The sequence below is a fragment of the Mauremys mutica genome, chromosome 6 (assembly GCF_020497125.1).
Source record: "Mauremys mutica isolate MM-2020 ecotype Southern chromosome 6, ASM2049712v1, whole genome shotgun sequence".
Taxonomy (NCBI): Eukaryota; Metazoa; Chordata; order Testudines; family Geoemydidae; genus Mauremys; species Mauremys mutica.
The window spans coordinates 93,310,527-93,338,444 of record NC_059077.1 but is presented as its reverse complement, the minus strand read 5'-3'; the positions used below and the strand labels follow the sequence as shown (position 1 = coordinate 93,338,444).

At 40.8% G+C, this 27,918-nt stretch overlaps 2 protein-coding genes across 2 annotated transcripts in view; one reads left to right on the top strand and one right to left on the bottom strand.

Annotated features, from left to right (window-relative positions):
* Positions 1 to 27,918, top strand: part of LOC123373224 — a 101,862-nt gene that overhangs the window by 5,360 nt on the left and 68,584 nt on the right. The gene's annotated exons all lie outside the window — the stretch shown is intronic.
* On the bottom strand, positions 408 to 22,391 carry ANXA1 (annexin A1). The gene is made up of 13 exons (XM_045022093.1): positions 22,266 to 22,391; positions 16,079 to 16,158; positions 14,042 to 14,135; positions 13,106 to 13,200; positions 10,900 to 11,013; positions 10,086 to 10,176; positions 9,448 to 9,527; positions 8,083 to 8,139; positions 6,230 to 6,323; positions 5,265 to 5,360; positions 3,805 to 3,863; positions 2,713 to 2,835; positions 408 to 806 (listed from the first exon to the last, which is right to left on the bottom strand). Exons 2-13 carry the CDS (start codon positions 16,142 to 16,144, stop codon positions 747 to 749), a joined length of 1,029 nt encoding a protein of 342 aa, XP_044878028.1. The 5' UTR covers positions 16,145 to 16,158; positions 22,266 to 22,391; the 3' UTR covers positions 408 to 746.

Here is a 27,918-nt window from a genome sequence, read left to right as displayed (position 1 = left end):
TCTGGTGTTCATAACTCTGAGATTCTACTGTAGTTATTTATATGTGAAAATTTTGCTCAGTGCACAATTTTATGTTTATTCTGAATTTTGAAAAAGAATCTGAATAGCATTCCCCATGCAAAGCCTTCACCATTAGTGACAGGAAGACAGAAGTAGCATTAGTTTTCATGATGCTGATATCTCTCATTTTAAGAAAAATACATTGCATTGCTAGTTAACCTTCTGTTCTGCTTCTGAGGCTGACTTATATAATCCCATTCAGTTCTGTTTTACCTAAGTTGTGAATTTAATTATGCTGCTGGAAGCTGTTGAATTCACTTCCTTGTTTTAAATTCTCGTTCATTATCATATGCTATATGCAACAACAGCAGGCATAAAATGTAGAGAAGCCATAAAGGACACATTAGACCTCTTCACAGGTTAATTTTATTTGTAAAGTTACACTTGCGTAGCTCAGAGAAAAACTGTACCTTGTATATGCTTAATCTTTTTAAAGCAAAAAGAACTTTTAAGTACACTCTTTGGCTTTGGGTAAATAGAAAAAAGGGATTAATAATGCCACACAGCATAGTAATATCAAAATACATTTTCCAGGCTACACATTTTCCAGATAGCACATGTCTGGACCACAGTCTAAACCAGAGATCATCTCTGTTTAAAGCCTATGTTATATTTTGTAAACAGCTGAGACAAAGGGAATGATAACCTCGGTGACAAGGCTGGAATGCATCAGATCATCATGAAGCTTAGTTGTCACCACCACACAAAGCCACCAGAATGGTTTCGTAATCTCCTTTGGTTTCATCCTGTCAATTTAAGAACACTAAAATTATTATTACAGTTCTGACTAAAGATTCTGACTAAGATCAAGACCACATTGTGGTGGACACTGGATATACACCATGTAAGAGAGACAGTCCCTTCCCCAAAGTAAGGCCACACAAGATTAACTCAATCAACTCTGTACAGTCCCACTAAGTTAAGGGGACTATTCAGGGTGCATAAAACTAAACACATGAGAGAGTCTTCAGGATCACAGCATACACAGACAAGATAGACAATGGTGGGAGCCAGAAAGGATTCATTTTACAGATGGGGCACTGAAGCACAAAGTCATTAGGTGATTTGCCTAAGTTGATACAGTAGGTCTGTGGCAGAGCTGAGACTATCCTGAGTCCCGATCGAGTGCCTTAACCTTCCTACCATGGGTGAAACGGAAAGTCACCCTTTACCAGTGAACATGAATTGTTTATTTAAACTATAATTAATACATATTAAGATTGGGCTATTACTAACTTTTATTAGCATAGGGTTCTTTTGAAGTAATTTTAGATGTCATGATATTTAATTGCTCACAGAATTCAACAATTTGGAATGATTTCCATGAGCATCTAATTTATTAAGCTCCATGATTTCTCAAGGGTGACTATGCCTTGCCTGATTCAGAGGACATGTACTATATCAGATTCAGTTTTCTAATGCAGCCATGTAATTTTGCATCGAGATAGGATGCAGTGCGATAGCATGTGAGACAAAGAATTGTGTGTGTGTGTGTATATATGCATATATACACACACACTTAAGAATACTAGTAAATTGCATAATTGTACTGTCTGCAGTATTTTATTTGTGAAATGGCAGATACTGACAAAGATTAATGTGAGTGTTTTAGTCCATGTACTGTAAGTTTCCTCTACAATCACTGTGCTTGTTATTGAGAGTATTCAGTAGCTCTCAAAAAGCTATTTGACAGTGGTACATTTAAATCAGTGAGCTACCAGAAGGAGATTGTTTAAATTTTCCATAAGTGCAGTCTGGTTTTGCCTTAAAAAAGGTAAGCCTAGAGACACAGGGACAGATCTGTAGCTGGCATTGCTTAGTGATTTACACCAGCTAAGGGTGTCACCTTCTCAGTTCTGCTGAGGATGACTTACTGCTCTGGAAATGTAGCTTTTGTCAATGTTATATTAATTTGTCCTATGTACAGGTATATATTTAATTTAAATTTCAGTAGCTGATTTACAGAGACAAGTTGGATGAGGTAATATCTGTTCTTGGACCAACTTCTGTTGGTGAGGGGGACAAGCTTTCTAGCCACACAAATCTCTTCTTCGGGTCAGAACTCTGTGGCTAGAAAGCTTGTCCCTCTCCTCAACAGAAGTTGGTCCAATAAAAGATATTACTTCACTCGTCTTGTCTCTCTAATATCCTGGGACCAGCACAGCTGCATCTACATGGCATACAGAAGTAGAATTGGTAATGGAAAAGTGCCAGACTGGCAGCCCTGAAGACCTGTGTCTATCCCCAGAATCCTTACAGCAAGGATGGGGCAGTGTAAGCATTCCTACCCTGCCCTCCCACTGTGTCTCATGTGGAGCCACAGATAAAAGGAGGAGAGAGTAGTTCCGTCTCTATGTTCACTCAATCTTTTGGCCACCGGGCTGAAACTGCCAAAAAGTGCTGTATATCGCCATTTGCAATGGCTTTTGTGACACATGCTTATCCACCAGAAAAGGACTCAGCCCTACCACCATTTTCATGTGAGTCACTGAAGAAACATCAGATAGTAATTATTTTTCAACCCCGCCTAAATTAAAATTGGTGACTTAAAGGATGGCTATAAAGCCCATTACCAGCCTCCTGAGCCAGCCAATTACAATAACATTTTACATTCAGTAACTGATATAGCTTCAGCTGAAAGGAAAAACATACCAAGATGGCCTGGCAGAGAGGTGTGCCGTACAGCTTCTTATAATAGCCCTTGATCTCATTCATGTCAACCTCAGAACGTGAAACCATGATTCTGTTCAGTATTTTGTGGCGTGTCCCAGAGCCCTGTTAAAAATAAATCACGATTACCTGGGCATAAAAAGCATTATTCTTAAATCACAGTGGTACGTGTTTATTTTGACAGCCTGAATAATTTTTCACATCAAAAGGAATTGCATGTTAAACAATTGGGGGGAAATGGACTGTTGCAACATAAATCAAAAATAGCTGTGATTTCATCTGACCACCCCCGTCTGAATGAGCATGGGTCTCAGGCCCCAGAACCTGCACTGCCTCTGATGCCCTCAGATCCTCCCTTTCAGCCTCCTGACGGTGTGGAGACATGCTGATAAGGCTCTTTTGCTTTCTGCTGGCCGACTGCCCCTTAAAGTGAGGGTTCTCTAGAGAAGCAGATTTCCCTCTGGTGTGTGGAGGTACAAGTGAAATCTGGCTTGTTTTCAATGTCAGGGAAAGCACAAGCTCTCTATTTATATTTTAAAAAAAAAACACGAGGAGGTGTCTTCTCATCTTGATACAGTTGGGTTTACATGCATAGCTCCTGTTAATGCTAATGGGAGTTATGTGAGTAACTCCTAACCACTGGGATGGGGAAACATGCTCATTATAGTGGCCCTTATGGTCTCATGTGATCTCCAAAATTCTACAGTGACGAGGCCTTGTAAGTTACTAGATTAATACAGTGTCCATTGGCATTCTCTTAAAGTTCATTCTGGGTGTAGAGACATTATCAGTTCTAGTAGTATTCCCCATTTTATATAGTGTTAATATCACTGAAACCAAATTAACTTTTTAACTGTGTCCATTGTAGATAGGTAGATGCAGATGAGTTTGTATAGAGATAAAGCCCCAAGCCCCTTGTACCAGACAGGAAAGTGTATGGAAACTTACTGAATTCTCTTCCCCCCTTTGGCTCCCTCTTGAGGGGCTTTTCATGGCAGGATGCTCTGGCCCAGTTTGTCATCTTATATTAAAAAGTTCTCCCTCCCAAAACAAAAGTTTTTCAGCATACTCTACCTTCATTGCCAAGTTGAGCTTTTCTGCAAAGAAAGCTGGTTTGCTTGTGGCACATTTCACTGCAATGAAACAATGTGATGGAGTTAAATATGACACATAAGTAAAGCACACATGCAAAGTGGGGGAAACGGTACTGTCATCAGTGCTGAGTTGGGATTTGCAAGCACGAGGTTAAGAAATATGCTGCAGTTCTCAGGTGACAAAGTGAAGCAGTTTTCTTCCACCTTAGAAACATTATGCAGTGAGCAATTAACTATACCAACCATATGCCTGATATCATGATGTATTTTAGAGGGTGCTGATAGTACTTTTCCATTTTTTTTCTTGCCCAAACTAAATCTAGCAAAGGAATAAAACTAATTGGTGTGTTATGCTTGCACCAAACACTGAGAGCTGGGTTGGGAGTACAATAATAATATATTTCACACCTATGCAGCAGTTTACATCCATAAGTCTCAATGTCTCCTGGAGCTCTCTGGTGCACAAATGACACGCCCACTTCATCACACCTTAGTAAGAATGCAACTCTTCTGTATCACTGGCCAGATCCACTGGCTGGTGTGTGTGGCGTGAACATGGTTCTGCCTCATCCCTCCCTCCTTTGAAGTGGCATGTGGGCCCAGGAGATGTTAGAAAGGAGATAGCCTTGTCTATCAGCAATTAGCCCAAAGTCACCCAAAGAGTCAGTGGCAAAGTTAGAAATAGAATCCGGGTCTCCTGACTCCCAGTCCCATGCTCATTCCACTGAGGTGTGATGTTTTAAGTGAGGATTGTTCAGCCACAGGGTAGTTCCCAGTATTGTAGCTCCACCCAGTCTCCCATCATTTGTACTGTGCATGGTGAATAGAAAGTTTAAAGGACATCATAACAGACATGTGACAATAAACATCTGCCCTGAGTCTTTACAAAGATATTCTCCTGAGCGCATCTTAGGTGGATGATTTGTAATATTTTATCAAAATATAAAGTAAATCAGTGTGGAGAATAAAAACTTTACAGCCCTGATTTTTATTTACACTGGAGCAACTTTATACCACTCTGGCAGAATAAAGAGCTTTAAAGTGAGTTAAAATTACTTTTATGCTTGCTCTTTGGGCCTTTTACACAGCCAGGGCGACTTTAAAGCGACTTTAGTACAAATGAGAATCAGAGTCTATAAGTGGATTTCAACAAAGACATGTGTTTATGAAATGTGCATTTTCACACATTAATTTATATTTTTTATTTATTTGAAACAATTCCTGTTTACTCCATTTTTTTCCAGTTAGACTTTCCAAAGTGTCAGATACCAAACTGTCATGTACAGTAGCTATGCTAGTTCTTAATGAAACACAATAGGAGACCAGGATCCCTTCCCACTGGGGCAATGAAAGATAGTTTACTTCTGACATTCATATAGTTAATATGGAAAGAAGCACAGTTTAGAAGCAATGAGTTACTTGGCAAGGGGGATTACATACCAATCGCTGTCAGACAGTTCTCAATGTCGCCTTTCAGTTCCAGGTCCAGTGCCTTGGTCATGTCATGTTGGCTGAATTTGGTATATTTCTGAAAGACTAAACATGGATATCAAGCTTAGTGAAAACTGGGAAAATACTATGTTCTTGCTCTCTTTATTTTGTTAATGTTAAAAAGTTCTCTGTCCACCATCTGGAGTAGACAGCTAACAGTTTGATGATGTCATCAGATCAGCAAGTAATATATAGTGTAGGAAATAAGCTACAATTTGAAAAGCTTGCAGCAGCTTTGAGTTTCCAACTTCTGACACAGGAACTGGTGTACCAGATCACATGACAGAAAGTGTAGTTATGTACCAGGCCCATTTAGCCCAATAGCCAGTCTCTGACAGTGGTTAGTATCAGATACTTCAGAGGGAGTGACAAAAAAACCTATAATAGTTAATTATATGAAACCTGCCCATATGGGAATTGCCTTCCTAACCTCAGTCAGTTAGTGCATTGGATTGTTCCCTGAAGCACAAGCAGTCCTCCAAAAAACAAGTTAAGACAGATACACATCTACTGCATTTACTTTAGAAGATCCTCAAAATGGGATGCAGTTCAACCCATAATGTGAAATGTCAACTTTATGCACCGGTTATTGTATACCACCATCCAAAATGTGTGTATTGGGAATATATTTCATAGGAATAACTTATTTCAAGCCTTTGCTGAAATAACCATCTCATGTGCATGTTTCTGTTCATTGGATATACAGTATCTGTTTATACTGATATAGCATCTGACTTTAGAAACTGGGGCCCAGTCCAATGTCTTTTAAAGTCAATGGAAAGACTGTTTGATTTCAGTGAGCATTGGTTCACATCCTTAGTTGTTTCAATACTTCTGGCACCTGTTACTCAGATATATGAGAGGTGCATTTTTAAAATACAGTTCCCTGAGTCAGAAAGCTTCATTCAACCTACCCCTTCGAAGATGTGGGAAGCTTCTCGTAGTGAGGATGGTAATGAATACATTGATATCTGTTCCTTTTCTTTTCTCTCCTGCTTCATATAAGGCCTATTGTAAAGCACAGAAGTTTATATATTATCCTTATAATGAGATGACCTGGCATATTGCACATCTAATGCTCTCATCCTCAACCAAACATAGGCCTTTGCACCATTGTCTTCAAGGACTAAGGACATTCCATGCATAATATAGAATGCCTCACATGTCACAAACTTGTACAGACGATTTTTGTTCTTAGCTTTTTCCACTGTTACTGCATTCTTGGCTAAAGTCATAATAGTTTCACAGGCCACTAGACACCTGTGCTTGGCATTTCCAAACATTTTTTAACATGACCATTCCTGAGAGAAGTATGCTGCTGTCAGTGTGGAAAGTACAGGACTGACTGGCTTTCTATTGCTGGACCCAAATGCATAATTAATGAAGATAAGAATTATACAGAAATTAATTATGGGAAAACTACACACCAGATCTTCCTTTTCTTTCCATGAGGGCCATTAATGGAAAACCAGACTCATTTTAGACTCAGACTCATAGACTTTAAGGTCAGAACGGACCATTATGATCATCTAGTCTGACCTCCTGCACAATGCAGGCCACAGAATCTCACCCACCCACTCCTGTAACAAATGCCTAACCTATGTCTGAGTTATTGAAGTCCTCAAATTGTGGTTTAAAGACCTCAAGGTGCAAAGAATTTTCCAGCGAGTGACCCATGCCCCATGCTGCAGAGGAAGGCGAAAAACTTCCAGGGCCTCTGCCAATCTGCCCTGGAGGAAAATTCCTTCCCGACCCCAAATATGATGATTAGTTAAACCCTTTCCCTTTCTTCCTTTTCCCCAGCTCTCCAGACATCCTCCACCCACAATAATCACCTGTGGGGTGGGACCCCCTATCATGGCTAAATCCATTCAGCAAAGGAATTACCAATAGTACTCCATTCAGAGCCCAACAACGATGCACTTTAATTGACCTATTGAGATTCTATTGATGCTGTAATATACTCCTTCCATTTTAAAAGATGAATGTGCTGTCCTCTCAGCCATATGTGTGTGTGTGTGTGTGTGTGTATGTATATGTGTCTGAAAGCAAACATGTGCTAGGAAACTGAACTCTCATACTGCAGGATTGAGCTTTACAATGAGGCCAACCAGCTGGACTTCATATCAATTTTGAAGCTCTGAATTAGAGTAGTGATGATGTGATTTTACCTACAGGCATAAAAGGTCAGGATAGGCTGCTCTTTCAGTGTGGTTGACCAGAGTGTTTGCCCATAATAAAAATCACACTAATCTAGAAGCTGTACTATGGGAAATGGTTGTGGTATTTAAACTTTCATTAAAAAGATTCTAAAATCTGAAGTAATGACATACTAATAAGCATCATGGAATCTTGAAAGGCCTATGATTACAAAGCTAAAGCTACCGCTAAAAAGGGGAATGCTAACAAGTTTCCTTTGGCTAGGGTGGTGCAGATGGTCCTTCTCACCCATGTACGCTTCTTTCCCCTCTCAGAGATTGGTAGATGTACTGGTTTTTATAAATGAAAGGAAGCAATCATGGGTAACTTATCAACCACACTACTGACCTCTACTTGCTCATGTACTAACAGCTTTCTCCAAGAAAAGAGACTCCATCAACCCCTAAACTAATAAAGGATCTTGGGTGGGTTAGGGAGGACACCAGTACAGCAGATTATATAATGTCCTCAGCTCGAGTGATTGTGCTTGTTACAATCTATATTGAGCATGGAAAGAAAAGAGACAAGACACAACATTTCTCAAATAGAGTGCAGAGCCTTTTCTTACCCTGGCATCATTGTCAGCAAGCTCTTCATTCACACGGCCATCTTCACTACGGTCACCCTAAAAAATTTCATTTTCTCACGTTACCATTTTGTCTATATAACCCTGGGATGACTGCCATTTCCCATTACGCCATTTTAGCATGAAGTTTGAGAGCACTAAGGTGAAGTTCCAATGGGTAAATCGATTGCTCTAAGAATGAAATCAAAGCATATGCAAACCAATTGGGTTTCCTTTGTTTAGGGCCAGACCTGAGTAGTGCCTTACTTCTCGAATAATCATATGAACGTCATTGAGACTCCTTGTCAAGTAAGGTTCTATTCGCCATAAAATAACGGGTGTCAGAATCTAACCATTAGGTAGAAATTCAGACACTGAACTCATTTTAAGATGGACTTAATACATTTCATTCTGATCAAGGATTTTATCTCAAGATGATATTTTAAATCTCAATCCTTCATTTTGCGGGGGGAAATTTCAGATTGTGACAAGAAATTTCAGATTGTGACAACTTCAGATCCCTGAATCATGGAGTCTGATACCTGTTGACTTTACAGAAAGATTTTATATACCATGCCCAGGGCCAGCTCCAGACCCCAGCCCACCAAGCGCGTGCTTGGGGCGGCATTTTGCCAGCAGGGCGGCAGGTGGCTCCGGCGGACCTTCCGCAGTCATGCCTGCGGGAGGTCCACCGGAGCCACGGGACAGGTGGACCTGCCACAGGCATGACTGCGGCGGGTCCGCTGGTCCCGCGGCTCCGGGGGACCTCCCGCAGGCATGACTGCAAGAGGTCCCCCGGAGCCGCGGGACCGGCGTGCTTGGGGCAGCCAAATTCCTAGAGCTGCCCCTGACCATGCCCACTAAATAAATGTTTTATTTAATCTGCTTTTAAATATCTGCATATAGGGCAATTTGTCCACCTTCCACTCACTCTGCTTTTATCCAGCTATATTACTGTTAAGAAATATTTCCTGCTATATAGCGGAAAGTTTTACATTCCTATTTCTTGGCATTGCTTTTTAACTTGCCATCATCTGAGATTCAATAATTTCTATGACTTCTATTATTACCTTCAAAATACTTATAAACTCTGATCAAGTGAAAAAGTTTAAAAGCAAACAGAGGCCAGTAAAAATCAGGATTTTTCTTGTAACTTCTAGTAGGATGAAAATATTATTCTAAACATCAACTTGTTTAAAGAGAAATTTTGCTCCACATAGTAAGATTTATTTATTTATTTATTTTTAAATAAAGAATAATAAGCAACAAACAAGTCCCCCATGGTTTCTCTGGCTGATGTACATACGTCATCTAACTCAACTCTTTCTTAAAAATAAAGTTTATTGAAAGTATTTGAACACAGCATACCTTGGCTAGAGCAAGCAAAGCCTTTTGGAAGTCTCCAGATGTATCTGAGACAATGTCTTTTGAAAGATCTCTCTTAAGCTCTACAATGAAAGAAGAAAACAATAAAAAAAATTCCCACGATATTTTAAAGAATTCTTTCATCTCATTTACAGAAATATTCCTTCCAGTTCCAAATCTCCTACTTAAATACGTGTTTTTATCAATATTAGAATTAGTCATTTTGATTTGGGTCCCACTGTTATCTTTGTAGGAAGCTATATTTGAATAATTTTTATGTGCCCTCTCTAATTTGTTTACTAATAAATTGAGATGAACTGTGAAGTCTGGAGTCTGATCCAAATACCTAACCTTGGGAATAGAAGGGGGAGGATGGTTTAGGTCCATCTCTTTTTATAAATTCCCTGAGTCACATTTTCCATAAGGATTCTGGTTTACATGAGAAGAAGCAGGGGACAGTAAGGCTCTTCCGCTGCTTTGGAGTGAAACTTTTTATGGCAGGAATGGAATTTCTCAGACTCATTGGCCATGGATCCTTCAAAATCACCAACACTAGGGAGAGAAATAGCTTGGCCGACCATGCCTTTATTCCTTCCCCAATGATATGTTCTATGCATGTAATCTTACAACCTATGAATTACCTTCCTTGTAGACTCTGTTGATTTCTCTGATTTCCCTGTTGTTCCTTGAAGCCAGAATCTCAATTAAGGTATCTTCATCAGTTCCAAGCCCCTGTTGGAAAATAGTTGAGCAAATTTTGTCTGACCGTATGTAACTAGGGAAACACAACATCTAGAAGCACAGAACCACATGTGATAACTATAAAATCAATGTCCTTGATTACAGATGCATAAGTTTTTGGAAGGTTATGTCATCTGGGAGCCTGTATACAGTAAGCCAAGCCTTCCAGTAAATCAGAAACAATAAGCTTTTCACACCATCCTATAAATTATTTTTACTATAGTTCCTCTTTATCATACTTAATGCTACTAATGTCTGAGAGAGGTATTACAAAGACTGAGCAGCTTATAGGTAGGGCTTGCTCTGAGAAAACTGGGTGGAAGGAAATCAAATTCTTTTTTTAAAAAAATAGTAATTTAATAAATGCTATAGGGAAATGACAGAAGTGAAAGAGCACCATTTGTTCAACCCCTGTCAAGGGCTGCATTTGCCACCTGAACTTTAGCTTATGGGTTATATTTCCACATGTCTAGTGTTAAATAAATTTTCTCCATCAGAGTTTTTACTTGGCCTGACTATAACTTTAGCTTTGAAGAATTAGTCCATTCTGCTGCTTTGTGGTGGTGTCTACTCTTGTCTGACGCTTTGAATTTAATGGTGTTCTTATTTGGCACTGCAACCAATATTCGAATCTGAATATAATTGCAGAATATAAGCAAGGATAGCAGCAGAGTTTTTTAAGTTGGGAGTTGTGCTGAAATTTTATTGCCATACCTTCATAGCGGCCCTGAGCTCCTCAGCATCAAGCTGGGCTGGAGTTTTCAACAGAGCCAGGACAACTTCTTCAAGCTGACTTTTGAGGGCTTTTTTCAAAGCTTCTTCCAGAGACTACAAGGAAGGATACACAATTGTAAGCTGGCAAGCTTTAAAGACCCACAGTTCAGAAGCACCCAGAAAATGAATGAGCAATCCTATTCTATCTCCCTTAGGTAGAAAAATTCACCTTCCATTATAGAGAATCATGTTTTAAACTTTGGGTACTTTGTCTGCCTTTTATTCATGTTGATGATTCTTTAACTAGCTATTACAAAGTGTTCAGAAGTACTCTCTCCTGCATACTGCACTGAAGACAAAAATAAAACCAAAGCAAACTTTCCAGTTCTTATAAGTAGCTAATATTGTTATTGTGATTGTGACTTGCTTACAAGTGCATTTGGGTGGGGGGCGAGGGCTTTTGTGTTTGCCTGGTTAGGAATAAAGAAGTTGGAAACCACCCTATTAAAATGGAGATTTTCAAACAAGCTCAGTACTGGCAAGTGATGTGAGAGATATTGCAAGTTTAGGATTAGTAGTGGATCTTCACATATCCTATATATCAGCTCTTCCTTACTTAAATGCAGTTCTTGATACTTCAGTGTGTGCAAAAATTATAGCCCTATGCCCACCCCCCAAACAAGCCTGTAATAATTGCTTTAAGAACCTGTCACCTCTTTACTGATACACCAAGCAGGGGTACTCTGTTCTGCAAGTTAGGACCTCCTAAATCAGTGGGGTTGCTAAGGGAGCACTAGATTCAGTAGTCAATATCTGCTGAATTCTGCTTAGTTTCCTATACTCCACCAGTCACTAGAGTACATAGGTCCCTAGAGAATATGCTCTTAGCATTTTAAAAATCTTTCATATTATCAAAATTGAAAATTAAATTTTAGTTTTAAAAAGGGGTGAGATGAATCCTAAAGCTCTTTGTGACTTTGAAACTGTGTTTTAATGTAGGCCTTAATAAAAAAGAATTGCAAAACTGGGGCTTCCTCTCTGGGGCGGGGTAAGGCTGTGTAAACCACAGTGAGGTTTGCTGAACAGGAAGACAGAAAACCTAGACAAAAAAAGGCACTTTCTTAGAACTGTTTTCGTAGTGGTTCCCTGCAAGCCACTTCAGGGTGAGTAATTTGATTGCTGGTTTCTTTGTGACTTAAAGGTTCAATAATTTAGATATGTCGATTGTTTAAATAATATTTCAGTAAAGTTATGGGCTAGATTGGAGAGTTTGTTGTAGGGAGGTGCAGCGCTACAACCTTCTCAAGGAGATGCAATGATCCCCAAACTCCCCTGAGCACCGAGGGCAGTAAGGGTGCAGTCTGTAACATCCACTAGGATGGAGCAGACTGTGCACCAGACCCATTCAATGGGCTGGGGTAGAAGTGAGGCAGGGCCATGATCATGCCTCTTCCTTGCCCCTTTTGGAATGATACCCCTTCCTGAGCACACATGGAGAAATTCCTCCTGGTTCTCCAAGCACAGATATTGTGATTGGAATTGGCCCTTATGTAAGGTTGCCAATTTTGATTGGACATATTCCTGGAGGTTTCATCACAACATATTTAATTAAATATTAATCTTTAACTCCTGGCAACTCCAGGACAATCCTTGAGAATTGGCAACCTTATCCTTATGCAAGATGCACAAGGTTTCTTGCATCCTTCCCCCTGTACACTTGCACAAGGGCTAGCCGCAGCCTGCCCTTTACGTTTGCTTTTCTATATACCATTAGATTGGCAATTCATATAGATACCCAGGATAACAAGTGAACACATCAGCTCTTCTCATGCTTTGTTGGAGCATAATCCTGCCAAGTACTAAATGCCTCCAAAATATTAGTGAGAGCTCTCAACTCCCAATGACTCTCAATGAGTCCACTGGGGCTTTAAGGTGCTTGGTGATTTGCAGGATTAGAGCCTTGAACTTTACCTCAGGATGATGATGGCCATTAAGTTAAAAGATTAATAGCCTTTGCACATCTGAGGGTGCAATGTAATTGCAGTACAACATTATCATTCCCGGCCACAGCCTTCAGCAACTACATAGAGAAGATTCCCTGTCATATTATGTTTTGGGAAGCTAAAGCTGCATGGACTGTCAGGACTAGCTGCAAAAATTGAAAAACTCAAGCTGCATATTAACAGCAGCCTTGTTCTTACTGTACCTTTCCTTTAGACTGCTGGTATGCAGCTTTGATCTGCTGGCGTTGTCCATTAGTTCTTTTAGTCAAGATATCAATGATGGTTGCTTCATCCACACCTGAAAGTGATGGAAAACAAATCTTTGTAAATCATTTTCATCATCCTTCCATTTTGCTTGCCAGTATCTCTAAGTTATGTGTACAAATCATGATTTGTATATTATATTCTCTGAAATTTGTCTTGTTTACACTGCTAGACACATTTACATTTATCCAAGGAGAAAATTTAGTAATTAATTTACTAAATTGTGATTATAGCCAAGAAAGCAGATAAATAGATTCCTTAAAGGTTGTTGAAATCCGTTTTTGCTATGGTGTCATATACAAAGTCACTGAAATGTTCTGAGTGAAGTACCCACACTAGGCCGTAGCTAAACAGAATAAATATTATTAGCTATCATGCTCATGTTTAATTTCAGTAAGTCTAATTGAAAAAGACGTCATATTCTGCCCAATGTGAGATTCATTAAAGACAAAAGGGTAATTGAAAGAGTACATAGCACAGTATCAGCAAATTCACATCTTCATCTTGGGGACATTTTATGGAAATCAAATCAAAATCATTAACTTGGCATGTAATAATTCTCCTTCAGTTCTTTAAAGATTAAATTTATAATATTGCTACCCTTTGTGCAAAAAATGCACGAACTGTTAATGCAGCGTTACAGTCTGAAATTGAAACACAAAGTTAAGAAATCAAAACGTTCCACTTTTTCCCATGTGCCACATTCAGAATGCAGTAGTTCTGATAACTTGCTAGTCTTTTAGATATGTATGAGTTTTCTCTGCTGAATGCTGTTACCTCTGGTTCTGTCATTTTATTTAAGGTTATTCATTCTCAATTTCCCTGGGGAAAAATCCTAATTCTATAATGGTGTGTCATATTTTTACTCTTCTTACCCTTAGCAGTTATAGCTTTGTCCAATGCGGCAGCATCAGATGATGGATTGAAGCTAGGGTAGGTATGGACTGCGGATCCACCTTTTGAATTTTTCTAAAAGAAACAGAATTTGGTCATTTCACAGAGACTCATTTTATGCCAACAAGCAGCTCATGTGAGTTTCCTAATTGGGAGAACTTACTACTCTGTACTATTATCAAGGAAGGGAATGTTATCCCTTTGTAACCCCATTATTAAAGAAGGGAAAGAGTAGAGCACAAGGCTATTTAGTTATATAATTACCAGCCCTACCACTGACTTGCTGTGTGACCTTGGGCAAGTCACGTAGGATCTGTTTTTGGTCCAACAACGCCGGTGCACCAGGAACAACACCACTGACGTCAGTGTGAGATTAATAATTACCCAGCTCACAGAGGTGTTGTGAAGCTTTATTAATTAATGTGTAAAATGCTTTGAAATCCTAGGATGAAATAAAATATATAAGTGCAAACTATTGGTATTCAAATCTGTTTGGGTGTGAGGTCTGATAGCGCACTGTACTACTACATTAGTTGGGTCAAATGCTAATATCTGAACTTTCATAGAATTAATCATCTGTTCTCTGTGTCTTCAGTCTTATCTCCTGCCTTTTCTCTCTTTATTGGATATATTTTAAAGAACTTCAGAAGTGAATGATTAAGGAAGACGATACAAGAAGCAAGGTGTACATGCACCGGATACATTGTGATGCATAGGGCAAAATGAACTACTTAATATACTTGAAGTGCTGATATCTGACTAAGCAACTGTGTGGATGGCCTACTTCCATAATTATATCATTATCTGTGTTTATTAACATACACATGTAACTTGGCAAAGCTAGACTAGAGAGAGTCGCATGTACTTAATACTATTAAATGTGCTCTACAATAATTGTTGGTAGATGTGGCACATTAAGAGGAGGCACTGCCTAATTCAGTGCCCCCAGGTCTCAGACATGCCCTATGATTTAATTTTTACGTTGGCTGCCATGGCGAATCTTTTGAGCCAAAGCAGCTGCTCATGAAAAGAATTCCAGGCTGTAATGGTGCAACTGGGCAGCCATGCTGGTGAAAAGGGAGTCTGGCCAGAAGGCTGCTGTGCTCAGGCAGTCCCTGGATGGAAAGGCTGCAGGACTGGGGTTCCACAAAATGGTTTAAAGCCACCTTAGCCATCTGCCCCGAATGTTACTTTCCATTATACTGTGACTTCTCACTGGTGTATCACTTTATTTTTTACTGACACTGACATCCATTAGGTTATCAGAATCCTCCTTGTTGTATCAACAATGTTTCATATCTCTGTATCATCAGAATTTTTTTAAATGATGCAGAACAGTTCCATTTTGTAAATCTTTCTGGTATCACTGATGAGACTAGGTCCCAGTACTCATTGTTAGAGATCCCACCCTAATCATTTTTTATCCAGATCATACCATATCTGCATGAGAACAAAGAACTTATTTTGATTGAATCAGTTCCTCCTTCACATTACTAGTCTCAGACTCTGGGTTTCCTATGTTCATTTGTTTTGAAATTTTCATGGCACTAGGAGTCCCTGTGTCCTCTTTAAATGTCATTTCATCCTGATAGTCTTAGATGTCCATATTCCCTTGTGTGGCAGATGGACTCATTTTAGCTTTGCTTCTTTATAGTATCAATGGCTGGCTACAGAGAATGACATTTCATTACAGTAACTGAAATGGTTGTCCCAAATGGGTGTTGGATACAAACTGGTAACTAGATGTTACTGTGTGTAAATAAGAATAATATCTGTTATCTGATACTGGACTTGCCATCACAGACATATGCTAGTAGTACCTAGTGTAAAATCCTGGCCCAAATGAAGTTAATGAGACGTTTGCCATTGTCTTAAAAAAAGAATGATTTCATCCCTTAAGTATATAACAAAATACAGATTGATTCCAACATTTTGGCAATCTGTGCTGATGTTTTTAACTGTGTTTCTAAAATCATTTGTATGTGAAAGTTATGCTCTTGGGAGCTTGCAGTACTTACAATGCACTCCTGCTCCTCATTGTCCATAAACCAGGCCTGCTTAAGAAATGCTTGCACTATCGACATGTTGACCCAAGTTTCTGGAGAGAGAAAATGAACTATTAGAAAACAACATTTGTTTTTCATCACCTTTATACTTATGGCATCCCAAAGGATTTTGCAAGCAAGAGACCCAATCCTGGAGTCACTATACTCCTGTTGACTACAGTGGGAGGCTGAGTAATGTCTGCAAATTCAGGCACAATGAGTTGTGAGTGAATGTGTAAGGTATATGTGGCAGCCCTTATGGCATTAAGCAATTGCTCACACACAGCCTTAGCTATTGGAACATGTTTTAGAAACAGAAGAGCTCAGACCAGTGTTCCAACTAGTTTGGCATCCTGTTTCCAGTAGTGGTCAATATCAGCAGTTCCAAAGGAAAGAGCAAGAAACCCACAGAAAAATGTCTTCCTTGACCTCCCCATTTAGTTAGAAGTTGGCTTCGAGGGTTTGTAGCCTTTCAAAAGTACTTTTATAATGCTGGGTTCTTCATAGCCATATAAACATCTAATTCTGTAATTCGGTAATGACCGCTCTTATTCATCCCCTCCAGTTTTTAATTGAGACAAGGGAGTATTTTCTACAACAGAAGAAGAAAATGGAAAATAGTAAATCTCATCTATTCTTTTTCCCAATGGAAAATGTATTGGGCCAGAATGAATGTGTGGTATTTTATACACCTCTACCCCGATATAACGCTGTCCTCGGGAGCCAAAAAATCTTACCGCGTTATAGGTGAAACCGCGTTATATTGAACTTGCTTTGATCCACCAGAGCGTGCAGGCCCCCCCACCCTCCGGAGCGCTGCTTTACCTCGTTATATCCAAATTCGTGTTATATTGGGTCATATTATATCAGGGTAGAGGTGCAGTACATTCATGATTCACTTTTGTTTGGCTTTTTAGTACATTAGAACTGGATTTTTTATTATATATTGTGTGTGATTTGAATTGTTGTTTATCAGATTTTAACTGTGTGGCACCATGAGTGCCTCAATGAGGGAGCACTTTCCACTGTGTGTGTGTGTGTGTGTGTGTGTGTGTGTAATATGTCTTACAAACTAATGGACAGGATTTCAGATAAGCATGCTAGAGAGTATTAAACCACTGGGAAAAGATACAATTAGTGTTCTCAGCCTCCCACCCACAAAAACAATAGAATTAAAGGCTGCGGCTCCATCCTTATCCTACCTTATTGCGCCTATAAGGGATTCATTAATGGGGCTTGGTTGAATCCTGCTTTTAAGTAAATAGAGACAAATGACCATTTCAGGATCAGCTTACATTCAAAGAGTAATTAATGTGTGGTACTCAGGGCCGCCCAGAGGATTCCGGGGGCCCGGGGTCTTCGGCGGCGGGGGGCCCTTCCGTTCCGGGACCTGCCGCCAAAGTGCCCCGAAGACCCGCGGCGGGAGCCCCCCGCTGCCGAATTACCGTCGAAGCGGGACCCGCCGCCAAAGCGCAGCCCGGTCTTCGGCGGTAATTCGGTGGCGGGGGGAGGGGTCCCCGCCGCGGGCCTTCGGGGCACTTTGGCGGCGGGTCCCGGAACAGAAGGGGCCCCCCGCCGCCGAAGACCGGGCTGCGCTTCGGCTTAGGCGGGTCCCGCTTCCCCCCCGCCTCAGCCTCTTACCCGAGTGCATCTCCGGCGGGGCCTGAGCCCCGCCCCGCTCAGAGCCACGTGGTGAGGGGGCGGGGCTGTGAGCTCCACACCGAGCGGAGGCAGCTGCCCCGCCCCCTCCCCACGCCGCTCTGAGTGGGGTGGGGCTCAGGCCCTGTTGGAGCTCCCAGCCCCGCCCCCTCACCACGCAGCTCGGATCGGGGCGGAGCTCAGGGGCTCGGCCGGAGACTCGGCGCTTGATGCGCTGAGGCTCCAGGAGAGGGGCGGAGGCGGGAGCCTCCGCTCTTCTCTTGGGGGCCCCTGCGGAGCCCGGGGCCTGGGGCAAATTGCCCCCTTTGCCCCCCCCTCTGGGCGGCCCTGGTGGTACTCACTATAAAACACAGCACTTGAAACACAGATATATTATAAAAGAGGGGATAGATGGGTATGTAAGCCACACCTAGCTTCATTTTAGCTCAGATTGTTGATATTAAATAAAGGGTTTGATCAGATCCTACTGCAGCACAGTAAGAAATAGTATCTAAATAAAGTATCCTATAGACTTATGTTAGGAAAACAAATCAGACTAGAGGATGTCTGAAAATTGAACTTTTGACAGAACGTATAATGTTGTTGAAGCTGAAGATTTGATTTTTGCTAAAAACTCCATCACCTGGATCACATTTGTGTCATTGCATCTCTTGGGTATAACGAGGCTCTAAGATTGATGTATAATACTGAAAGGACTGAAAAGCAATGTGGGATTTTGGGAGGTAAGGAATTCTAAGAGAGCTGGTCAAAAGTTGGAATTTCCATCTTGTGAGAATTCTAAAATTTTGAATTTTCAATTAAAAAAATAAAAAATATTTATGAAACGGACAAAGTTCAGAAAAAATTCTATTTGGCAATGTCAACACATTTTATTCTAGCCTTATTCGATATTGAAATGTGTTTGCCTGAGCTGCCATGATACATCATAGGAATAGTAGTTTGGGTGCCTCAGACATCTGTCCTCCTCTATGGGCTGGGCTCACTCCCTGGCCAGACTACATTACTGATTTTGCAGCAGTTCCATTTTCCATTAAAAAAACATTTCTACAGAATAGAACGTAATGGCCATACTGCGTCAGACCAAAGGTCCATCTAGCCCAGGATCTTGTCTTCCAACAGTGGCCAAAGTCAGGTGCCCCAGAGGGAATGAACAGAACATGTAATCATCAAGTGATACATTCCCTGTCAATATTCCTAGCTTCTGGCAAACAGAGATTAGGGACACCATCCATGTCCATCCTGGCTAATAGCCATTGATGGACCTATCCTCCACAAATTTATAGTTCTTTTTTAACTCTGTTATGGTCTTTGCCTTCACATCCTGACCAGAGCAGAATATTCCCGAGCAGAGCTAATTTTAAGCATTTATAATAACTAGTAGGTTAAGGATAGTTTATTAGCTTTGCATTTGGAATATTTTCTTTTTCGACATTATCTCATAGCTTTAGCATCCTGTGTCAAACCTAGGGCCACATTCTTGCTACGGACGCCTGCATGACTCACTTTTATTCCAGTAGGAATCTTGGGCCATGGGACAAGCATAATGCCACCCTACAGTTGGTGAAAGTAGGACACACACTTTTGTCCTATTCATGTCCTATGGTTCAATTAAAAAAAACATAGGCCCATTTCAATGCCTGAATACCTGATTGGATAAATAATCTAAAAGGAAACAATTTTTAATCATAAAAATCTTGTGTGGTTGAAAAAGATGATGATCCCCAGCCTCAGTTCTAGCTGAACAGCTTTCACATTTATTCACCCCTCACCCGAGTTGAGGGCCAGTAGAGCAACACTAATGTTGGTATTAATTAAGGACCGGACCAATAATAAATAGAGTGGCTGCAGTGGCTCTTATGCCATCCCCCATCCTGGTCACTCAAATATGGGGAGTGGTCAGGGAAGAAGCGTGGCTGGTGGTTCCCAGCTGCTTTCTCAGTCCCTCGGGTGACTGCCCTGTGCACAGCAAGCCCATGATCAAGAAAGTGCAATGGTAACTTAAAACCACTTTTGCAATACCACTCCTGGGTTCAGGGGTGGCTCTAGGATTTGCACCGCCCCAAGCAGGGCGGCACACCGCGGGGGGCGCTCTGGCGGTCGCCGGTCCCACGGCTCCGGTGAACCTCCTGCAGACGTGCCTGCAGAGGGTCCGCTGGTCCCGCGGCTCCGGTGGACCTCCCGCAGGCATGCCTGCGGATGCTCCACCGAAGCCATGGGACCAGCAGACCCTCCGCAGGCACGTCTGCAGGAGGTCCACCGGAGCCGCCTGCCGCCCTCCCGTGGGACGCCGCCCCAAGCGCACGCTTGGCGCGCTGGGGTCTGGAGCCGGCCCTGCCTGGGTTGCACTCTGTGCTCCCAGATATGAGCCGTAATCTCTACTGTACCCTAAATGAAATGGGAATGTATCAAACATTGAATGCACAAAGGGACTGGAATCTGGCCACAGCTGCCCAACTGAGAAATCTCAGAGTGCAGGAGAACTCCTAGCTGGCATAAAGCTAGTGGAGATGGCTTCTACACCAACCACTCCCCCCTCACACACACATACACACATACCCTGGTCTAGAGGTTGTGATGCAGGTAAGGAGGGGACAGTTAGAGTGCAGCTCTGCTCTTCAAATTTTTAGCCAGTGTAAGGTCCACTCAGGACCATAGGCAGTTGCTATAAACCCCTAGGCTGCTCTAATTTCCATCGAGGCTGAGTAGACACGGCATGAGATTCAGGTAGCCATAACTAATTGATTCCCTTTATGGTCCCTCCCTCCTTTGTCAGCCTGATCTTGGTGCAGGAGGAAGTCTAGTCCCTCATTTCCCTTTTCCATACAGACATTTTGGCAAATAAATCCATCCATTTTGTTCTAGAAAACTACTAGCGGTTTTGGGTTTGTTTGTTTTTTTAATTCTACAAGGTAAATAGCACTCTGGCAGGGTTAAATACCTTACTCTGATTGCTCTTTGGTTTGATCTGTTGATTCAGAGGGTTAAGAAATAAGTGAGTCTACATGATGAAATTCCTTATCGGCCCAGTTTAAACAACGTATATTGATTGGTGCAACATGATAGCTTACTATAAGCGATAATAAAAGATTGCAAGAGTGCAGGAAGATACTTCCAGGGTCTCTGAGCACACTCTTGAGAGTGAGAAGCCTAATTTAGCAGGAGAAGTGGGTAAGAGAGGATTTGAATTTGCTATGAAGAGAAAAGGAGAAGCTGGCTGGACTCTTGCCAGGATCACTAAGGAGAGGTGCCTTTTCCTAAACTTCCCTCCACTCCCACGCTCAGCCTGGGACACCATCTAGAAATGACCAAGATGGAAAGAGAGGAAAAAGTGGCCAAGCTGCAGGTACCATAGGGGGAGAGAGACATTTCTTCCTGCTTCTAATAAGTACTTGAAAAGTTATTTGGCTGATTATCAGAAGTCTGGCAAGAATTTGTCCCACTATCCAAAAGCTGAATCTCTGTAGTAACATTAAACAACAGCTAAATACTTTTTAATTTTTGTCTTTGGAAACAAAATGAGATTGAATTTGATCTTACATTGTTTTTTACACTCCATTGACTTCAGTGCGATTTCTTGTGATTTACACAGCTGTGAGATTGGAATCAAGCCAAACCTTTGCATACCACATTTCATATGGGGGTTTGCCTCTCCAGGAACTATATTAGATGGACCAGCATGACAGATTTTATAGACACACTAAGTTGGTCTTGAAAGAGAATCTATTAACATTGTTAAACCCCATTAGCAAAAAGTTTTGCTAGTGTAGACATCAAAAGTGGTTTTGTACCTATTGTCCATGCCTCCTGTACAATCCTGCCAACACCCAGGAAATAGTGCTTCACTCTTATGTACCAAAAGCTTGAAAAACCTGTCCTCAGGACACAAAAGAACTACAGAGAGGAGAGAAACAGCCTCACCCTTGGAGAAAAAATTAATGGAAAGTCTGAGCAGACCAAGAACCAGATTCTGCAGCACTTACTCATACTGAATTGCTCTTACATTAGTGTTTAATTATAAAAGCAGATTATTTTCGTAGCTACCTCATTAAGACTATGACTAAGGTTTCTTTTTCACTTACAACTGAACTTTCTGAAACAATTAATACTATTTTTAAGCAGCTAACTATTGTCACAGTAAAAGCAGTTTTAAAAAATCATTTCCATATAAGGTATTAGTTTCCTGTTATTCATAGTTTTGCTGTAAAAATAGCTTTCCATGGTAACCCATTAAAAAACAGAAACCAGCTAATTCCAAGCAAATGTGCTCTCCAATCCTTAATATTTATTCAAGATTTCTTGTGCACCTCAAGTAAAGAAAAATAGTGACAGTTCCAACCCCTGAATGTAAATGCAATACTTTAAGAAATGACCACACCCATTGTGCCTGTGCCAACCAAAACAATCTGCAGAAAACTGCACAAAATCATTTGTTAAATGTAGTACATATGTATTAAAGTTTGCTAAATCAACACAGACCCACAAAGAACTAAAAAATGCATACCTTTTGCTTCACACAGCTAAAAAAGTGTTACTTCTCTGGAAGCTGCAGTCTAGAAGAGGAAAGCCTAAGGCTTGTGATTTTTATAAAGACGTTGGGTGACCACACCTAGCAACCAGAGAATATTTCTAGGACTCTAATGATTGGCTGATGGTTGTTTGAACGCTAAATATGGGCTCTATCCAAAACACACACACACAAATGCCTTGCAAAACCATTCACTGGAGTTAACTAAAAGCAGATTTCAGAGTGAAAGAAAGAACAACAAATGTTTTGGTACTGTAATTTTTTTTTTACACTTCTGAGGTCAGATCCTCTGCTGGTGTAAACTGAGATCGGTTCATTGAAGTCAATAGATTTCAAACCAGTGTGAGAAAAATAAAGTTCAATGCTGAATAAAATCGTAATCCTTTCGCGTTTTGACACATCTGATTGTACAGCTAAAAAATCAAAACAGAAAGCAGCAGCACTTTAGTCTGAGGAGTGCAACTAGCAGGGAGTCTGAGAAAGGGATAAAAACAGCAGATGTCTTTAATGCGAACTGGTGGCCATCGACCTTGCCTTCACTGGGGTTGATCTTAGAGCAGAAATGGGCCAGTATTCATAGTGATTTTTTTTCAATCTCACATCTTCTTAGGTGCAAAAGTGACAATATTGCATGTGGTCATTTTAGAGAACCAAGATGTGATAACAGACAGGTTTAATAGATGTGCCATAGGTGGTATTTTTAAACAGACAAATGGGCCTGAGCTGTAACATTCAGATTTAGCTCTGGACTTCAAAGCATGAAGGATTTGGTTCTGCACACAGACAGAGGGACCAGCTACAACTGATAGGCAATTGGTGTGCTGTGCCTACTGCTTATCATGCTGACCTGTAGTGTCTCATCATGTTCTTATGATCCCCTGTCTGTCTGTATCCACTTGTTTCTTGTTTATATTTATTTATAAGCTCTTTGGATGCAGGAACCAGCTTTTTTTTTTCTGTGTTTGCACAGCACCTAACACAAGTCTTAGTCCATGACTGGGGCTCCTATACCCTACTGCAATACAAATACTTGATAATAATGCATTTGAAATCCATATACAAGTTTGGATTTTGACCTCAAATCCCTTTCACAGATTTGCAAGAGTTTGAATGTTTTCATATTTGGGTGTGTTCTGTTTTGGGGTCCATCTTTAGTAAGAAAGTGCATGAAGGATGGAAGGGTAGGGATTTTGTTCCGATAGAACCCACAATGATTCAATGTTTTTATAAGGCACTAGCAAAATATTACCTAATAGTAAGTCAATCAGAGAGAAGGAGACATAAGCCAATGGAAAAATTTATGCAATGCAAAAATAAATACAGTGGGACTCGGTTTGAAATGTTCCCTAAAGAAATGTATGGAAAAGTGTGAAATGCAACCAGATCTACAATTTGCATATTGGTAGTTCTTGCTCATATCTGAAATGAGGCAAACAGGTTCGATAGCTGAGGTGTGAACTAAATGAGATGTACTGTAATTAAATTTAAAACAGAAGCTAGAAAAGCTAATATGGAATGTTCAGATTACCCCCGTTATTTATTTCTTTTTTTAAGAATAAAAGAATAAATTTCTGCCTTCCATCTTGATTGGACGCTTTAAACCACACAGGTGAACAGTTAGTAAAATTAGGTTGTATTCTCATAAACCAGGCCACATCCATAATGCCTCGTGCATATGAGATATAAAAATATAAACTGTTGGTTAGAGTGAAGTGCAGTTTTCTTCTGAATGAGATCCATTGAAGCATGATTTTCTTTGGTGCTAGAGGTGGCAAGAAAGATCTGGATATGCTTGGTGAAGGCATTACCCTTCAGAAAGGAGCAAAGATTTTCTGACTAAATCAACAGGGATATATTTGCTAAAACAAGAGTTTATACTGTGATGTAGGGTGAAGGAATCAAAAATTCAGTCATTGAAGATGTCATCTAGACCATTCTACTGCAAGTGAATGACTGTCCCATTTCTACTTTCTCGAGTTCTAGACAGAATGGGAAGTGATCACGTTCTACCCTTGGTATTTTTAAATGTCTCAAAATTCAAAGCAGCAACCCTATTTTGTAGCAAACATCTTTTCTAACCCAATAATCACTGACTGGTTTAGTCAGTTTTTCCACTTCCTTTTCCCCTCTATTTCATCATGCCACTGAAAAGCCAGGAGAGCAAGATTTCAGAGCTACTGAAAGAGACATGTTCAGTCTAAAAACAAAGGAAGAAAATGTGACCACCCATAGAGGAATCACACACACAATGTGCAGTTCCAGGTTTAAAAATGTAATGGAATCCCAGCATTCTGGTTTCAGCAACAACAGTAGTTGCTGAGCTCTCCATGGGTCTCTCTGAAGTTAACACTGCAACATTTGAGACCTTCTCTACTTAGTGTATTATATTGGTGGAGGCAAAAACATTTCCATCTGGAAATTCTTGCCTCTGTATCGCAGACGCTTGCAATATCCTGAGCTATATGTGTCATTAAAACTAAGGACAAAACTGTAAATGGCCTTTTTGTGGCTGTGCACTTGGAAGGGGGAGGGAGTAAAAAGCCGCCACTCAGTTTATGGGGCCTGTGTAAGGGCCAGACAGAATCACAGTCCAGTGCTCAGGAAAGTGCAGAGGCTGCTACCAAGTTCCTCCCATTGAGGAGCAACTTGCCCAAAAGAAGGCAAGAAATGAAGATGTCACAGATTACACTCCTGCACCCCAATGTACCAAGAATGCTCCTGCAGCAGCAATGCGAGTTCATTCATGCAACAATTTAGTCCTTAGTATTTATGTTACAGTGGGACCCAGCAGTCTCAATCATGACTGGAGTCCCCATAGGCTAGCTGCAGTACGGTCCCTCCCCAAGAGATCTCAAACATTGTACCAGTGGCTACTCTTTGGTATCGGAATACAAAAAAGGCCCACTCTTAGGAGTAAATTCTGCTAATCCTTCATGGCAGGACCCATGAGTGGAGGTTTCAGTGAGTTTCTTCCCAGTATACATACCGACTTCCAGCAGCAGCAGCAGGCACTACAGGGAACACAACATTTCTGAAGCAGAAATAAAGTCTGCCACTGAATGCCCTAGAGCTTTTGTGAATCATTCTGCTCCTATCTGCACTATGTAGGCAGAAGGGTTTGGGAAAATTCCACTCATGCCAGATAGCTCTGGTTCCCTTCCAGGAGTCCCATTTCTCCGGGTGGGGCAGCAAAACTGAATCCTCAGTATCATAATCACTTAGCACCAGCTTAGACACAAATGAGTGTAATTTTGAATGCTGTGTATTTGGTTGTATGCCAATATTATCCGTGAGAATAGTGTGTGTAGTAGATGAGGATAAAAATTACAAGAGAGGGAGAACATTTGTGTTTCTCCCTCTATAACTTGTACCATGACAATAATGCCTCATTCTGTATATTGCAATTTATGAACAATCCTAGAAAAGGAGTCTTTTGCACATGCTATAACATCTTCATTCTAGAAAAGAGTGATGATACAGTTAACCAACCAACAAGTAATCTGTAAGACAAATTATTGCATTTTTTCATGGCCGTGCTGACTGTACAGTACAGTTCTGGGATGGTGACTCACAGCTCCAATTTCAGGAAGACGATGAGTCAGACAGCTCCACCCACAAAAAAGATGTAATTGCAAACAGCTACTGAGAGAAAAGCCCAGGAAAATGCCACTGTATTGATTTCAGTACTTTCTGCAAAAAGGAACACAAGGTGATGGGACATTATAGTAAAAAAGAGGAATAAATGTTGGGTGGAAAAGTGAAAAACTCATGAAATTACTGACAGCAAAAGAAAAATTGTGGCCTTGGTAAAATGCCTGTTTATGCCTCATCAAATATTCCCCATCTATTAGTTCCTGTTCTTACAGCCCTGTAGTAAATATTTCTCCATTGTTTCCATTAATCATCAAATGGCAGCAATAAACAGAGTGTCTCTGGGCCTATTCAGTTTTATTCCTGGCTTATTTCAATAATACAGAATAAAGTGGTCCGGGAACACAGAAGATACACATAGATTTTCAGCTTTTGAAAATGACTCTACGTGCCATGATAATTAATATACAATGAAAGCATTCCTAGTGGAGAGGCTGGAAAACAGAAGTTTTAGCCATAAACTGAAACCTTAAAATAAGAACATTAGTCCCAGGTTACAGGATTCAGCTGACTTTCCACACAGTAAGTAATTAAATCAGCAATAGATAGCCCCTTTAATTTGGTAGCTTCGTAGCTAGAAATAATAAATTCGTCTGATACCAGGTGTAACTATAGACAAGAAAACAGAAGACTAGATAGCACATCAGGTCTCCATCACATCTACTGCTAGTTTGTGCCTTTAGACCGGGGTGGGCAAACTACGGCCCACAGGCCGGATCCGTTGCTGTTGGCCTATATCAGCAGCAAATTATAGCATCCCTATGCTAGCTAAATCTTTGCTGGCCAGCATGTTGAGGAGGACAGGGGCTTGGTTCCATTCATTTTCCACCCAGCCTTGCCCACTCTCTACCCATTTCCTGCCTACGTATTCCAAGGTAGGGGTGGGCAGAAAGTAAGCAGGTTCACAGCACACTCAGTATTTTATATCCAGACCCAAGGTCCAGGTAGCCCTCGCAGGGACTTGAGGGAGATTCTCACTCTGCATAGGCATATAGTCCAAGTTAGAATTTAGTCCTTAACGTTTATTATGGGGGGCGGAGGGGGTGTCATCCTAACTATAGGTTACTCTCTGCAGGCTAATCTTTCACTCTAACCAAACTTCTGTGGAACTATACTCCTGCCTGGCATGCATAATCATTTCTGTGGGACTAGAGTGTAGGGGGGAAAGAGTGAGAGTTCCAAAGAGATGAGGAAAAATGCCTTCTCTTTCTACCTTTGTTATTGTGAAATGGAAAAGAGGTGTTATCCCAGGTTTATGAGAGGAATAACTGCCCCTTACTCATCTGTCTATATTCCAGCACTACTGTATTATTTAAAAGGGCAAGGAACCACTGCACTACAACAGTAATTAACACTAATCCTCATGATTCACTTGGTTGCATTCAATATATACTGGACCTTAGATTTCTAAGACTATGAAGGTGTTCTCTAAGTCTCATGGTAAAGCATAATTTTGCCATTGAGGATCACACAAAATGCTAGTGAAATTTCATGTATTAAAAGGAATAAATAATTATTAATAATGATTAGCTAAAATCACCCATTTCCATAACAGTATGGGCTATGACATGATTGACAATCATCTTCTTAGAAACTAGAGGTGAAATCCTAGCCCAGTTTAAGTCAGTGGGATTGTGATGGGGTGTGTACACCACACATGCCCCGAAAGGGTTAATGTGGGCCTGATAGGCCAGTTAACATACCTGGCAGTACTGTAATGAAGCCCAGCTAAGAAGGGGCTGATTATAAAGCCAGGAAATTTCTAGCACAAAGGGTTCTTTTTGATTTGGGAATTGCAACAAATAATATAGCTAATAAGTGCAGCTGGGAAATTCATAAAGAAGACAGAATGGGAAGCGATCACGTCCCTATGCTTATTGAGTACCAAGGCCAAGGAAATGTCAAAAACACAAAAAGAGTTCCTGGCTGGAATTTTCAAAAAGCTGATTGGGGCCTTTTCAACTTTAAATGTGATGAA

Excerpts from the sequence above, each read along its gene's own strand:
- ANXA1 (XM_045022093.1), bottom strand. The coding sequence starts at position 16,144 with ATGTCGATAGTGCAAGCATTTCTTAAGCAGGCCTGGTTTATGGACAAT. Across the intron at positions 13,201-14,041 it reads CAAAGCTATAACTGCTAAGG|GTGTGGATGAAGCAACCATC; the intron begins GTAAGAAGAGTA and ends CATCACTTTCAG. Across the intron at positions 807-2,712 it reads CTCTCTGCCAGGCCATCTTG|GATGAAACCAAAGGAGATTA; the intron begins GTATGTTTTTCC and ends TTAAATTGACAG.